The sequence below is a fragment of the Lipotes vexillifer genome, unplaced genomic scaffold, assembly GCF_000442215.2.
Source record: "Lipotes vexillifer unplaced genomic scaffold, Lipotes_vexillifer_v1.1 scaffold268, whole genome shotgun sequence".
In the NCBI taxonomy this organism is placed as follows: domain Eukaryota; kingdom Metazoa; phylum Chordata; class Mammalia; order Artiodactyla; family Lipotidae; genus Lipotes; species Lipotes vexillifer.
The window spans coordinates 633509-649193 of NW_006796561.1; the positions used below are offsets into that span (position 1 = coordinate 633509).

General features: G+C 43.3%; 1 protein-coding gene across 1 annotated transcript; it reads right to left on the minus strand.

The window, feature by feature from the left end:
• Positions 1 to 1296: 1296 nt before the first annotated feature.
• Positions 1297 to 15212, minus strand: LYSMD2 (LysM domain containing 2). Its single transcript, XM_007468714.1, has 3 exons — positions 14940 to 15212; positions 3127 to 3455; positions 1297 to 1887 (listed from the first exon to the last, which is right to left on the minus strand). Exons 1-3 carry the CDS (start codon positions 15210 to 15212, stop codon positions 1845 to 1847), a joined length of 645 nt encoding a protein of 214 aa, XP_007468776.1. The 3' UTR covers positions 1297 to 1844.
• Between the last annotated feature and the right edge of the window lie 473 nt (positions 15213 to 15685).

Sequence of the window (15685 nt, forward strand, 5' to 3'; positions counted from 1 at the left end):
ACTTGAAGATGAGGGAAGAGATGTTTTGGCTAGGAATTGCTAAGAGAGACCTTAGGCAAAAATAAGACTCAGAAAAATGTTTTTGAGATTGTGGTCTTCATTTCAAATTTGAACTTATGTCTTTTGGATAGTGTTTTTGGATTTGTGTCTTTTGGATTACTCTCAAATTTCAGATTATTTTATGTTAAATAGCATAAAAACTATTAACATTAAAAAAAAAAAATCCCTGGACTTTTTTTTAGAGGCCTTGATCTTTTCTTACATACACAACTATTTCCCTTCCTTTATTTTTTTCTTTTAGCTTTCTGCTTTTCCAACGACCTCCCCATAGTTCAGGTAGCGGTGGATAGAAGAAAATAGCAAGGCATGACAAGGAGATCACCCTATAGCAAAGATGATAATAACATTAGGAAAAAGAAACATGAGAAATAAAAACAGAGGTTATCATGAGAAAAAATAATGAGGAAAGAACCCCAAAATACAAGGGATTGTGGACGTTATGAACGAAGAAGAAATTCAAGACATGGGCAAACAGCTACTGTTTTCCCATTCATGTCCCTGTTAGTCTGAAGGGGTGGATATATGCAGTTCTGGTTCTACAAGTTCTGCTGCACCAACACCTAAGGGCACTTGTTTCCTGCTTAATGGAAGACCTGGAGGAGCCAGGCAGGGAGAAGAAAATGAGGAAAAAGAAAAGAGGGAGAAGAGAAGGGAAACAAGGTCCTTCTTGCCTCACAGACAGCAGACTCCTTTTGGGATGCTGGTGAGGGATAAATACAAGGAATTTTTGTGGAAGCTTAAAGATTTATTTAACCTGATACTTGAATAGAAATGGAGATCAAAAAAATTTAATTGCAAATAATACATTTCTTAAACTTTACTGCTGTAACCCGTACATATAAAAAACTAAGACAAATTATGTGAATAAAAACCTAACCCTTCAATTCAAATGAGCATTTGACTGTAAAATGCTGTAAAACATTCTATAAAGTGACTTATCAATGAAATCTAAGCTAAAATTCACCAGTGTGTCCAGTCATGGTGTTGTTTACTTCTTCTTTTGATATATTCCATATTTTCACTATACCTAAAACACCCCAAGTCAGGTATTATTTAAATGCAAAGGTTACTAGTAACTGCAATGTATTTGCTTTTAGATTATTGAAACCTTTTTCAAAACTGCAGTAATAATAATAAAGACCATTAAAGTAGAGGAGAACCTGTCACCATTTAAAACTATAATTTAAAAATCAATTTAATATTCCCATTTGTTGAAAAAAACTGAAGACTAAAATATGAAAACATAGTTTATTTTCTCATTCAGACTTTTGGAGTTTATTTTTACAAAATAGCAGACAAAATTTGTTTCTTTATAGTAATACAGAATATGTAATACATATCGAAATATATATATATATATATATATATATATAGCACTTAAGATATAAACACATAGCAAAATCAGCATCACTTAAACAGCAACCATGTTTTTCACATAATTAGGATTTCTCAGGAAATAAACATTTTTACCTTGAATATGTAAACAGTCTGTGGCTTTATGTCAACTAGCATTTACAAAAGCTAGTCTAAAAACTACCACGGCTTGCAAAAGTGATGAGCTTTAAGATACAATTTTGCTATCATGCCATAATAAAGAGTGAAAATCATAGAAAGCCAGAGGGAGCTAGTCACTTCAGTGCAATTGCTGTAGGTGGAACTACTTAACTGTGATTTAAAGATGTATGCTGTGAATATCCAAAAGGGATGCTTTTGAATCATCAGTTGTTGGTTTCTTTATGATCTAACCATCTCTTAACCCAGGTTAGATTATGCCCCCTGATCATCTAACTGTGATAGAGGGAAGCTGCAAAGAGACTTTCTTCATCTCTGAAAAAAAAGAAACACAGCATAAATCAGTGTTTAAAAACTGTACTCAGAAAACTAACACACATATTCATTATACAACGTAATATCCACTTGCCAAAGAAGGGCAGGAGTTATATCAACTTATAATATCATGCATGCCTTGAAAGTTGTACAAAATGCAAACACTCACTAAGGAATATTTCATTGTCCCTATTTTACTGCTGTCTCAGTTATTGGAATAAAGAATGGTACTTGTTATATATTTGTATTTGTTTATATTATATAAATTTATATTAAATTATAAATTAATTATATTCACATTTATATTTGTTTATATTTTTAATATTCTACCTGTTTCTCAAAAGGATTTGAGGTACCTACAACAGAAGGCATACATATACTATGAATAAAATAGAAATTAAAAATCACAACTAAGGAAAGGAGAACGATACAAATATATTAACCATAAGCAATATTGCAGTAGTTGAACTGAGGACCAGTTTTGGCTGCAAGCTTCCTGGTAGCCAGGGCAAAAAAGAAAACACAATACATTGTGCCATTCTTGGAATGGTAAAGGAAGAAGGAAACCAATTCTATAGGAGAAAGTTTTGCCCTAGTATCAAATTAAAGAACAAAGAAAAAAAGCTCACATGAGATCTTATATAGGAAACACCTGGTAACAGGTAATAAATGTCTTTGGCAAGTTTTATAAAGAACAGTATTTTACAAGTAATCTATAGGGCACTGCTTCCTCTTATGGTGTCAACTAGATGTCTACTTGGATGCTCTCCAGAACTACTAGCTGGACAGTTATGCTATTAAAGCAAAGAAGTAAACTTTTTATAAGAAGTAACAAAAACAAAAGCAGTGCAACAGATAAAGCTTTATGCAGAATGCAGTAGCTCTGTTTAGACTTTATACATTAAAAATGCCTGTCTACGGCTTCCCTGGTGGCGTAGTGGTTGAGAGTCTGCCTGCCGATGCGGGGGACGCGGGCTCGTGCCCCGGTCCAGGAAGATCCCACATGCCGCGGAGCGGCCGGGCCCGTGAGCCATGGCCGCAGAGCCTGCGAGTCCGGAGCCTGTGCTCCACAACGGGACAGGCCGCGGCAGTGAGAGGCCCGCGTAACGCAAAAAAAAAAAGCCTGTCTACAATTAAAATCTAGCTTTTAAAGCAAAAAATGAAAAGAGAATTTGACCAAGCAAGGACATCTTAAGAGTAATTTGTTCAGCCTCTGACATTTTTCCAGCATATTTTTACCTGCTCTCTTCCTTTAGCTTCTTGGCTGCCTGTGTTGATAACTTAATCTGCAAGTCCAGCCTCTGCAGGAAATCTCTGGCTGACACTTCCTCGGGCTGCATGGGCTGAGCATCAGATTCTTGAGGGCTGGGAGGGGAGAGGTCTTCCCCAGCCGCTACCAGGTCTTCTTCATGAGAAAAACTATCAACAGTTTCATTTTCTGGAGAATCTATTGAGTTAAGTCCATTAAACAGCAAAGGCTTCTCTGATATAACTGGGATGTTCAAAGTTTTCTTCAGAAATATACAATCATTGGTAAACAGTTTATTTGCCCTTTTAATCTGCTCCATCTAAAATATTTTAAAAAAGCAACAGAGTTACATATAAATAAATCCAAAAGTAGGGTTTATTATACCACACAAAATAAAAATATTCATAAGCAAAATGTGTGCAATGCTATCTCTGGATCTGAAATTCTTAATTCAGGGTTAGTCACCTCTCCAGATACCCCCAGTTATTTCAAGAGGTGCCATAAAATTCTCTTTCACAATTTTATAAGAAGAAAGACTAGTTTTTCCCCTGCTATATTATTTCCCCTACAAGGCAGCTTTTACCAAGCAGCCTTAAATCCCTGAAGTTAAAAAATGTAGAATATTTAGCACTTATTTAATACACTTCAATCTTATTTTAACATTTCTATTATCTGATTTAAAAAAGCAAAATTCTTAGTGCTGTGATTTTTCTTATGGAGTGCTTCACATCTCTAGAATTGTGTTTGGTAAATTTAATGGATACAGGAGGTGGTAAAGAAAAAAGTACAATGAGAATTAGGAAGAATGGTGTAGGCTGGGGCTGCAGTCATTAAGAAAGGCCTCATGGAGAAGGTGGGGTTCTGATTTTGATTCTTTTGACTTCAGATGGACCTTGAAGAATGGGTAGAAGTGGGACAGGTAAGGAAAACAGGTAGGGAGCACTTTACATAGAGTATCTTATTTTTTCTACCTTATGGATTAGGTATTTGAAGATCCACTTTTCAAATAAAAGAAACAAAACTCAAGGAGATTATGTACCATGGAATCATCATACAACCAGCAGATGAAGAAGACAGAATTTAATACAGGTTTCAAAACTTCAAACTCTTTCATACCCTGTGAATTCCTCCAAACCAAAGAAATGGGGATAGCAGGTAGGGGTGAAAGGGGGAATGGAATTTACATATGTTACCTCATTTAACTTTGCTAACAGAACTGCAAGCTAGATATTATCACCTCCTTTTTACAGATGAAGAAAGGGAGACTCAAGGGAGTTAAGTGGCATGCCTAAGTCCACAAATGTGGGTAAGTGCAGACAGGACTCTTGCAGAGCTGTCAGAGAAATACCTACCCTCATGTTCATCACACCGGACTATCATGCATCTGCAGACTTCTCCACCCAACTAGCCTGGGAACTCGCACCATGCTAGGTTCTTTACATGCACTGTACCATCTAATTTTCTTGTGCGGTATTGTCACCAAGACAGCTTGGTACAACAGCTGAGCACACAGGCTTGGGAATGTGACAGAGCTAATTTCAAATCCCAGCTCCACCAACACGAACTGTCTGAACATAAGCGTGTTACTTCTCTCATTGAGCCTATTTCCTCATGTGTAAGACAGGTATCATGTACCCTTCACAGGGTTGTTGGAAGGATTAAATGAGAGTTTATACATGTATATGCATAGAGGATATGGATGTAGGTGTAAAGATATAGGTGTGAAAGGGAGAGACAATTTAGCAGTAAATGGTATTTACTGTCCATTTTCCCATGAAGAAATTAAGGCATATAAGAGATAACTGATTTGACCAAGTGCATATGGCTCTGCAACTGTATGAGCCAGAATTTCCGTCTGACTCTAAAGTCCATACCTACAACACCAAGATTAAAGTGCATGACTAATGGAACCCAATTCTGGGATCCTTTAATGCCAAATCGACTGAGTGAAAAAATTAGATTTCCACTTCAAAGAGCCTGAAAAAATAATGGTTGAATAAAATGGGCCCTGTTCCTCCTGCTTTCTAGCTATAAGCTGAATCCACACAAATAGTACATTCAATGCTTTCTTTTTTCATTTAAAGATACTACTTTAAAGTATCTTTTGTGTAGGGTGGCTCTTTTATGTTCTAGTTTCTAGTTAAAAGAGAGAAGGCAAGGGTGAGAAAGAACATGAATAGGCAGGTACATTTTTAGAGACAGAATTAACATCTAAAACTCCTAAGTATCTCTAGTCTAGTTTAGGCTTAGATTTGAGCGAATTAAAGAACTTGAAAACTTATCCATAGCAGGTTCAGGTATATCCTAATCTGCCTTTAGTACCTCTTGTTTTCACCACCTGGCATCCATGCCCTCCATCTCTCTTAATATAAGGGCTTCCAGGGGAACTGAGTCCTCCCCTGGCTCCAGGGTGAGCACATGACTCATTCCTGCCCTTTGAAGCATCACAGTGCCCCCCGGCTCCTGAAAGGTCACAGTCCCGTCTCGGAACAATTCAGAGATGCAAGGAGACTTCTGCTGAGTCTGGGAGGTGAAGAACCTCTATTTTTTCTGTGAGAAAGAGACGGGCCTGGAGCTGCTGGCAACCATCCTTCCACCACAAGGAACCTAACAACAATGGCACCTTGAAGGAGAGCGATCAGACCTCTGAATCAAAGCCTGAAGCCAGAATACCCTCGCACCCTTCATTTCCAGTAATGAGCCAGTAAATGCCACTCTGTTTTGTTTTTATTGCTTAGGCCAACTTGAGTTTTCTGTCACTTGTAAATTAAAGAACGCTCACTGATACAGTGCCCTTGAAATACTTATTGACAGGGGCCTACAACTGCTAATAGACACTGTTTCCTGGGAATAATGATGGAAGACAGAAACAGCCAGGAACACCGGGATCTGATTGCTGAAGCTGGGCTGGGAACATAAGCCGTTAACTGTGAATTCCCTCAGGTCAGGACCTGTTATTTCTATAGCCTCCCAGGTTTAACAAAGATCTTATGCACACTAAGTGCTTAGGATGGATGGATTAATTAATTAATTAATAATTAATACAGGTCAGAGAAACAGGCATAAAAGATGAACCCAGAGAAGTAACCAGAAAGGGGTGGTAAGTTATCTGTTTTGTTGGTTATTCTCCCTTGAAACCCACCCTCACCTCCCAATCCCTGCCCCAGTCTTCTTGAACTTGCTCTAACTGCAGGAGGCTGACCTCTTCAGAACTGCACTCCCCAAACCCCCTTGTTCTTGGAATTCCAGTCAGTGTTCCCAAGGAAGTCACCAGCAGAACAACCACACCATGACTCTGGTGCCTGCATCCCTCTACAGCAGAGTTCCTACCAGGCAGCCCCTTGTCCACTCCTCCCGTTCTTCTCTGTGTCGGGTACCTCACTCCTTCCCCTGGCCCTCAGGCCTAGGGGTAATGTCTCCCTGCTGTTGCTAGTCTCGGGTGCGGCACCATTCCTTCCTGGTTCCCTTAATCCTATTCACACTTCTGTAAATGTCCCTGCATTAAATCTGGCCACACCCTTGGAGTGTGCTAAATGTATTCTGTGGGGACCCTGATACATCCATCACTCAGAGCAAGACAGGCCATCATAGCCAGGCAAGGGGCCGAAGACAGGAAGCACAAGACAAATGGACTGAGTAAAAGGCTGTGTGTAGTCAGGGAGTCCACAGGGAGTGAAGGGCAGGGCTCTCCTAGCTCTCATGCATGCCATTCTACCATTGATTCACCAATAGAACTGCCTCTTTTAACAAGTCTATGAGCTTCCCAATGTCAGGAACTGCTGCTTCTCCATCTCAGCACTGCCAGCAAGCATTTAAGGTGTATGTTGACCCTTATGGTCTAGACTCTAAGATGACACATGGTTGCCAGCATCAAGGACATCAGGGATATCCAGACATAGTTAGCATCAAGGTGGGAACCAATCTAAGGATGGGCAGATTTGAAACTGAAGGTGAAAACAGATAAAAGAGGTTGATATAAGGTAGTAGTTAGAAACAAGGGCTCTGGGGCCATACTTTCTAGGTTCAAATCCTGGCTTTACCACTTTCTAAGCATCCCCTATGTCTATTTTCTTTTCTGTAAAGTAAGGAAAATAGTACTTTCCACACAATATGATTATTATGAGAATTAAATGAGTTAATTCATGTAAAACACTTAGAACAATGCATGGCACACAGGAAGCACACAAAAATGTTAGCAACTATCATTAAACTTGGTTAAAAGTGAGAAAGCAACAAGTAAGGGCAGATCCTAACATGTATTCAGCAAATAAGGAGGAAGGAGGTAGGAATTTTCTCTCCATAAAAAATATTTCTGGGCTTCCCTGGTGGCTCAGTGGTTGAGAGTCTGCCTGCCGATGCAGGGGACACGGGTTCGAGCCCCGGTCCGGGAGGATCCCACATGCCACGGAGCAGCTGGGCCTGTGAGCCATGGCCACTGGGCCTGCGCGTCCGGAGCCTGTGCTCCGCAGCGGGAGAGGCCACAACAGTGAGAGGCCCGTGTACCGCAAAAAAAAAAAAAAAAAAAATGGGGACCCTGATACATCCATCACTCAGAGCAAGACAGGCCATCATAGCCAGGCAAGGGGCCGAAGACAGGAAGCACAAGACAAATGGACTGAGTAAAAGGCTGTGTGTAGTCAGGGAGTCCACAGGGAGTGAAGGGCAGGGCTCTCCTAGCTCTCATGCATGCCATTCTACCATTGATTCACCAATAGAACTGCCTCTTTTAACAAGTCTATGAGCTTCCCAATGTCAGGAACTGCTGCTTCTCCATCTCAGCACTGCCAGCAAGCATTTAAGGTGTATGTTGACCCTTATGGTCTAGACTCTAAGATGACACATGGTTGCCAGCATCAAGGACATCAGGGATATCCAGACATAGTTAGCATCAAGGTGGGAACCAATCTAAGGATGGGCAGATTTGAAACTGAAGGTGAAAACAGATAAAAGAGGTTGATATAAGGTAGTAGTTAGAAACAAGGGCTCTGGGGCCATACTTTCTAGGTTCAAATCCTGGCTTTACCACTTTCTAAGCATCCCCTATGTCTATTTTCTTTTCTGTAAAGTAAGGAAAATAGTACTTTCCACACAATATGATTATTATGAGAATTAAATGAGTTAATTCATGTAAAACACTTAGAACAATGCATGGCACACAGGAAGCACACAAAAATGTTAGCAACTATCATTAAACTTGGTTAAAAGTGAGAAAGCAACAAGTAAGGGCAGATCCTAACATGTATTCAGCAAATAAGGAGGAAGGAGGTAGGAATTTTCTCTCCATAAAAAATATTTCTGGGCTTCCCTGGTGGCTCAGTGGTTGAGAGTCTGCCTGCCGATGCAGGGGACACGGGTTCGAGCCCCGGTCCGGGAGGATCCCACATGCCACGGAGCAGCTGGGCCTGTGAGCCATGGCCACTGGGCCTGCGCGTCCGGAGCCTGTGCTCCGCAGCGGGAGAGGCCACAACAGTGAGAGGCCCGTGTACCGCAAAAAAAAAAAAAAAAAAATTTCTCCCACAAAGTAAAAATATGTAAGAAAATTTCATATAAATAAGCCCAGATGAATAACATAATATACTGTCACTGCCCTGAGGTGTGAGCGTTTTTTTTTCATAAGGTGTTTAATTTGATCTTAACTTTTTCTCCTTTACAACCATAGGCTCCAAACTCTATTACCAGTAGTGAAGTTAAGGAATGAAACCAGCCACACAAAAAGCCAGGGGAAAAAAAAAAAAAAAAAGGAGTCCTTCCAGAAAGAGTAGTTACAAGGCTCCAGAGCAGGAAAAAGTGGTGTGGTTGAAATAGGGAGTAATGAGCAAGCTGCAGGCCACTCATATTATAAATAAAATTTGGATTTTACTTTAAATGTGATGGGAAACCATTGGAGGGTAAAGGAAGGGAATGACATGATTTGAATATCACTCCAGCAGCTTTATGGAAAATGGATTGGTAAGAAAGAGGCATTAGTGGAAACAGGAAGCTCAGTTATGGAAGAAACTGCAATAGCACAGATAAGAAATATAAATAATTCCAAACAGTGAAATGATATTTTAATTTGCTTTGGAATGTTTTATGCTTTTATCTGAACTTGGATGGGTCTAATGTTCTGGGAATTTCACCTCACATAAAACTAAGAAAAGTCATGATCCAATACGAGGAAGAGCTGTAAAACTCTGCAGCTTTACCACCTGCCCTCTGTTCAATATCTCCTACTACCCAATGAACGCTGAGAATAGAAAGTGTCACCTTTTCAAAGTGACGCAGAACTACCCTCAGTTTCTTGAGAGCAAATGACTAGTGGGGGAGATACAGCAACCAAATGCTTTCATTTTAAAACTGTCTCCTAATCAGGATTGAGTAGCATGATTCAGTGAAATTTACCATCTGCTTACTAAGAAACAATTTATGGAATAATCAAGTAAGAGCTGACAGGATGGCCACAAGGTCGACCGTGGTGAAATCAGGTAGAACAAATACCATCAACAACTTGTTTAAAATGACTCCCCTGTAAATACATTTGTAAAGGTGAATTCACTGTGGAGGGAACTCACAAAACATCCCCGCCCCCAAGTTATCTCAATAGTTGCCCCTGGGCCTGATCAAGAACTCTCCCCAAAGGCTACTTTCGATCAGCTTCATTAGGCCACCTGCCTAACTGGGAATGCAACATTCAAAGCTTCTTTTTCTTCCTCTCCATCCCTTAAAAAAAGATAAACTGTTCTGAAAACATTTCAGGACCCATGATAACTAACATTTACACAGCACTGTGTTGCTTATGGAATATTTCCATATACGCACAACTCTCAGTTGATTATTATCATCATTATAGAGGAAAAGACTTAAACATTAAAGCATTCTCTCAAGATCATGTTCTAGTAAGGGCTGGATTCAACCTCCTCACTCCCCTGTCTCCCAGTAAGTGCTAGGTGTTGGTGGATATCAGCCTCCTCCATTGCCATGTGCTAATAATAAGGGAAAGGATTTTTTCTTCTCCATGCTATCTCAGAAGAATATATGAGATCCCATTTATGAAATGTCCAGAAAAGGCAAATCTATAGATTAGAAAGCCGATTCATGGTTATCTGGGACAATAGAAGAGAACGGGGAGTAAGGGATCTTTTCAGGGTGATGGAACTGTTCTAAAATTGGATTGTGGTAAGGGTTGCACAACTCTGTAAATTTACTAAAAGTCCTTGAATTGTACACTTAAGATGGGTGAATTTTGTAATATGTAAATTATACATCAATAAAGTTGTTTTTAAATAAAGAATGCATGAGAATCTATTAAAACCTAAAACTACTAAGGGCTACTTTACTATACTTCTTACAACAGGTGGCACTATTTAGTTATGGTTCTCTTCCCTTTGACCAGCAAAGGTCAACAATTTCCAGAAAGAGCAGGAGCTAAAGTTATAAACACAAAAGATGTATATACACTTACATTTCTAACTCACTGCACTTGTTCCCCCTAAAATGATAATCATTTCACCTTTTCTCCACAAGGTGGCATCTGATAGAAGTGTGAAGAAGCAAGTGGGCTTAGCAGCTCATTGGAGGAGAAAGAGAAGACCCCGGGAATAAAATTGGATAGGAAATGACTCAGGATATGGGGGGCAATGGTCTGGAGAGGGTAGAGGACAGGGAAGTTTCCAGGGGGTAACAAAAAGATGAAGAAAAAGTTTGTGCAAATAACAGTTTCCCTCACTGCCTCTCACCCACTTTCAGTTTATATACAGGGCTTCCTAACAAAAAGTTCACAGCAGCTGCCTGGAGCTGGTCAGTTCCCTCCAGAGGCTTGCCTCCAACTGAAAGGAGCTGGGATCACCACAAAAGCTGTAGCAAAATCTAGAATACTGGGTTGGGGGAGGAGACTTAATGTCTCAGTGGAGATGAGCAAAGCCCAGGAAATTCCAGCCCAAGCAAGTCTGTCTGAGATTTGAATTACATTTAATAGTTTCTCAATTCATCCGCAGCAGTTTCAGTTTCTCTCTGTGAGGTCTTCCACCGCCACACCATTTGACATTGCAGCCACCTCCAGCAGCCCTGTCTCCTTTCCCTGCTTAACTTTTTTTTCATTTTGCTTATCAATACCTGATATATAACATATTTTGTTTATTTACTAACTGTCTCCACTGACTAAAATATAAGCTCCATGAGGGCATGGATTTTTATTTATTCACTAATGTATCACCAGAAAGGTAGAAGCTGGGAAAAAAGAGGAAAGAAAAATCAGAGATGAATGATAAACACTGTTGAGAAAACAGAACAGGAAAGGGGGGAGGGGCACTGGGATGAGGGAGGGTTGCAGTATGACATGGAGGGGTCAGGAAGGCCTCAGGGAGGAGACATTTACGCAGACTTGAAGGCAGGGAGGGAGCAAGTCACACAGCCAATATCAGCTATGTGATTTGTAGGTCCCAGAGAAAAGTGAAAATGTGGGGCATTTGTTCACAAATTATTAAAAATTTCAAGACAGCAACAGCAGAGCATTAAGTGCAGGGCTCTGCTCAGCATGGGGCCTATGTGACTACACAGGTGCCACATCTGCATGTACCTGTGGCCCTGCATGCAGCTGTCAGGGAAAGTATTCCCAACAGATGGATGGAACAGCAAGGGCAAAGGCCCCAAAAAGGGACAGCATTGGGAAAGAGCAAAGAGACCCTGCTTGCAAAACAGGAACATTCCTGGGCTCCTTTACTGGATATTCTGATCCAGCAGGTTCAAGGTAGGCTCTAAATTTCCAACATCTCATCACCTACTCCTTTAAACACTAATTTAAATACAATGTGGGTGGGACTGCCCTGGTGGTCCAGTGGTTGGGACTCTGAGCTTCCACTGCAGGGGGCGTGGGTTGGATCCCTGGGGCTGGGAGTGGATCCCCCATGCTGCGCAGCTGAAAAAAAAACCAAAAACAGTCTGAATACGATGTGGGTGATCTTGGCAGTCAATATTAGAAACTTAACTCACTCAACTTCTTTCTGTTCAGTCGGGGAATGAAAAAAAACCTTTCTGCCTTTTCAACTTCCGCCTGAAATATCAATTTCAATGAGTAAATCCGATTAATCTCTGTAGTTAATATCTGCAAGAATATCAGTTCACTGTTATGGTGATTATCTTCACTTTCACTAGTTCTATAGAACCAGTGGAAAGAGTCTCTAACAATTTCATCAACTAGAGTTCAGGGTCCAAAGTAAATGAGAAACAGTGATTCTCAACCAACAGTGAGTGCTTCTCAGGGAATATCTGGCTATTTCTGGATGGGGGGGAGGGGGGCAGTGCTACTGGTATCTAGTGGGCAGAGGCCAGAGATGCTGCTAAACATCCTACAATGCAGAGAACAGCCCCCCAAGACAAAGAATTATCCAGTCCATGGAATCAATAGGGCTGCAGTTGAGAAACCCTGAAACAGACTGTCTGCGGCTGCAGATTATAGTTCCCAATTCATTACACTTGAGCTTAACATCTTAAAATCAAGTCTTTATAAAGGTAATGAAAAACCTGATTTATGCTTTAATGAAAAGGGATAAATTTATAAGTAACAGGATCTACATCAGTGAAAACAGGAATTAGAAAGCATTCGATCAGGACTTACCTGATGGCGCAGTGGTTAAGAATCCGCCTGCCAATGCAGGCGACACAGATTTGAGCCCTGGTCTGGGAAGATCCCACGTGCCACGGAGCAACTAAGCCCCTGTGCCACAACTACTAAGGCTGTGCTCTAGAGCTACTGAGTCTGCACTCTAGAGCCTTTGAGCCACAACTACTGAGTCTGTGAGCCACAACTACTGAAGCCTGTGCGCCTAGAGCCTGTGCTCCGCAAAAAGAGAAGCCACCACAGTGAGAAGCCCGCGCACTGCAACGAAGCATAGCTCCCGCTCACCACAACTAGAGAAAGCCCGTACTCAGCAATGAAGACCCAATGCAGCCAAAAATAAATTAAATAAATAAATAAATTTATTTTTTTTTAAAAGAAAGAAAGCATTTGATCAAAGGTGGAGAACCGCAGTGAGCAGATGTTCGGGAGCTCTGAGCAGCCCATATGAAGTCATGGAGGGCAGTGGGATGCAGAGAGATTGCTGTGGGTAGGGACCAGGGAAACAACACTTCTCTGGGTATCATGGATTCCTAGGTGCAGTCAGCCTGGCCTAGTAGATAAGATGCACAGAAACCAGACAGAAAAGACCTCCCTTCTTCAGTAATCAAGATGCTAAGAGAGCTCTTGATAAGACTAGGATAAAAATAAGGATGGAGGGCTTCCCTGGTGATGCAGTGGTTGAGAGTCCTCCTGCCGATGCAGGGGACACGGGTTCGTGCCCCGGTCCGGGAAGATCCCACATGCCGCGGAGCAGCTAGGCCCGTGAGCCATGGCCGCTGAGCCTGTGCGTTCAGAGCGTGTGCTCCGCAACGGGAGAGGCCACAACAGTGAGGCCACAACAGTGAGAGGCCCGCGTACCGCAAATAAATAAATAAATAAATAAGGATGGAAATCAGAAGTAATACCTAGGGCAAAGCAAATGCTTTGTCACTGTGATAATTCAAGCTGGTCTCAATGAATAAGCATACTTGGAAAATATCCTTACCTCTCATCCACCTTCACATCTGTAAAAAGGAGATTAATTACACCTATCTCCAAGGCTTACTAGGAAAATCAAATTGAATAAGAACAAGATGGAACAAGACAAATGCAATGCCTGGCACACAGCAGGCATTCAGCAGAAAGTAGCTGCTGATACTTCCCAACGCTGCTTTCCTCTGGCTCTGACTCAAACCAGGCCCCGTGAATGCAAATACAAGAATTGAAGTTCTATGTTCACATTTAGAAACTCCCAAGAGGGCAGAACAGGACTAACCATGGCATGAAGTCTTCAGTACATGCCTGCACAGCAAGATCCCTGCTCTCAAAATGTTGAAAGGATAGAAGGACCTGCCAGGTAAACACATACCAGCATGGGTGTGCAAAGGAGATGACTCAGTCTCTGTCACTGGTGAAGGGCCAGAAAGAGTTTCACTTAAAGAGAACGATAAAGATAAGATCACCTTTCTTCCCATTGCTGTCTAGGGTGCTTCAGGAAGGAACATTGAAAACTGATATAGAACTCAAATGTAAAAAGGTCATCACATAGTTCAGAGTTAATTATAAGTAATTTTAATGAAACAATATGTTCCCTCAGCTTTCCATGTTCTTCCCAGAGGTGTAATGCAATAGGCCCAAGACACACACACTTATAAATTTATAATAAACACAGCTCTGCAGCTCACCTAGACCACATTCTTGGCCGCTGCTTAGCGACAGGAGTCACGTTCACAGTTGCCAGTGAGCCCAGGGGTGTAATTTCACTTCTAAATAAAGAAGCATAATCAATAGAAACAGAACCATCCTGCGGGAACAACTGTACCCTTCCTGACTCATCACAGCGATTGTTTACCCAGAAAACAAAATTCTCTGCCCAAGTCCGCACCTCAGTTCGGCTTTCAGGAAATATATAGCACTACGACCGGGACTCAAAATAGGGCGAATTTGGCTCCCAGGGTGCCAACGCCCTGGTCCTCTTTGACCTTCCTTCCTCACTTGGCAGATGCGGTCTGAGTGCAGGCAAAGCATCGAGAACTAGATGCACCCACCGGGGGAGGGAGCCTTGGCGGCCCGCCCCTCTGGCTGCAGGACAGGCTCTGGCGACCGTAGCTGTCCCGGCAGCGCGCGCTGGGCAAGCGCTCGGGGCCGAGCCGCCAGGGGACGGCTGGCTACCTCCCCTTCGCCCCGCTACTCGCTGCGCCCCCGCCCGCAGCCGCCAGCACTGCTCACCGAGACTCCGTACTTGAGCGCGATGCCCTGCAGCGTGTCGCTGGGGCGGACCCGGTGCTCCACATGGCGCTCGATGACGCCGGCGCCCAGCGGCGCCCGCACGCTGGCCGTGCTGCCGTACGAGCGGGTCTTGGTGCGCGCCAGGCTCAGCGACAGCTCGGCCTCCTCGGCCTCGGAGAGCGAGCGCGACGGTGGCGGCGGCGAGGGGGCCGAGGGCCGGGGCGCGCGGGGTCCGGCTGCCCGCAGGGACCGCTCGGGCGAGGAATCAGCCATGGGTCCTGCGGAGGCCGCCGGGTCGGGAAGCTCGCCAAGAGGGCGGCGCCTCGTCCGCCGCCGCCTCCTCTTCCTCCTTACAGGGGCTGCGGAAGGCCGTTCCGCGGCGACGGCGGGCTGGAGGCCGCGGCGGAAAGCTGCGGACCGGCCATGGTGGGCACTTGCTCCTACGCGTCCCGCCTTCCCCAGCGCACCTGCAGGGAGGAGAGCGAAACGAGCTCCAGCTGCTGCCCCGCCGACGCCCCGGCTCCACCCTGCGCCCCGGGAACCAGCTGGCCCTGCGGTGCGAGGAGCGGGGCGCGCTAAGGCCCGTCGCCGTGGAGCTACTGGGCCCCATCCCTAGGCGCCCTCGGCCCCGGAGGCAACCCCGCGCCGGGCCGACACAGCCTGGTTAGAGCCCTACCCTGTCCACAGCAAAACACCAAAGCTTTGCTTTTTTGCCTTTATTGATTCCCCAGCAGGCGCCAGCTTTC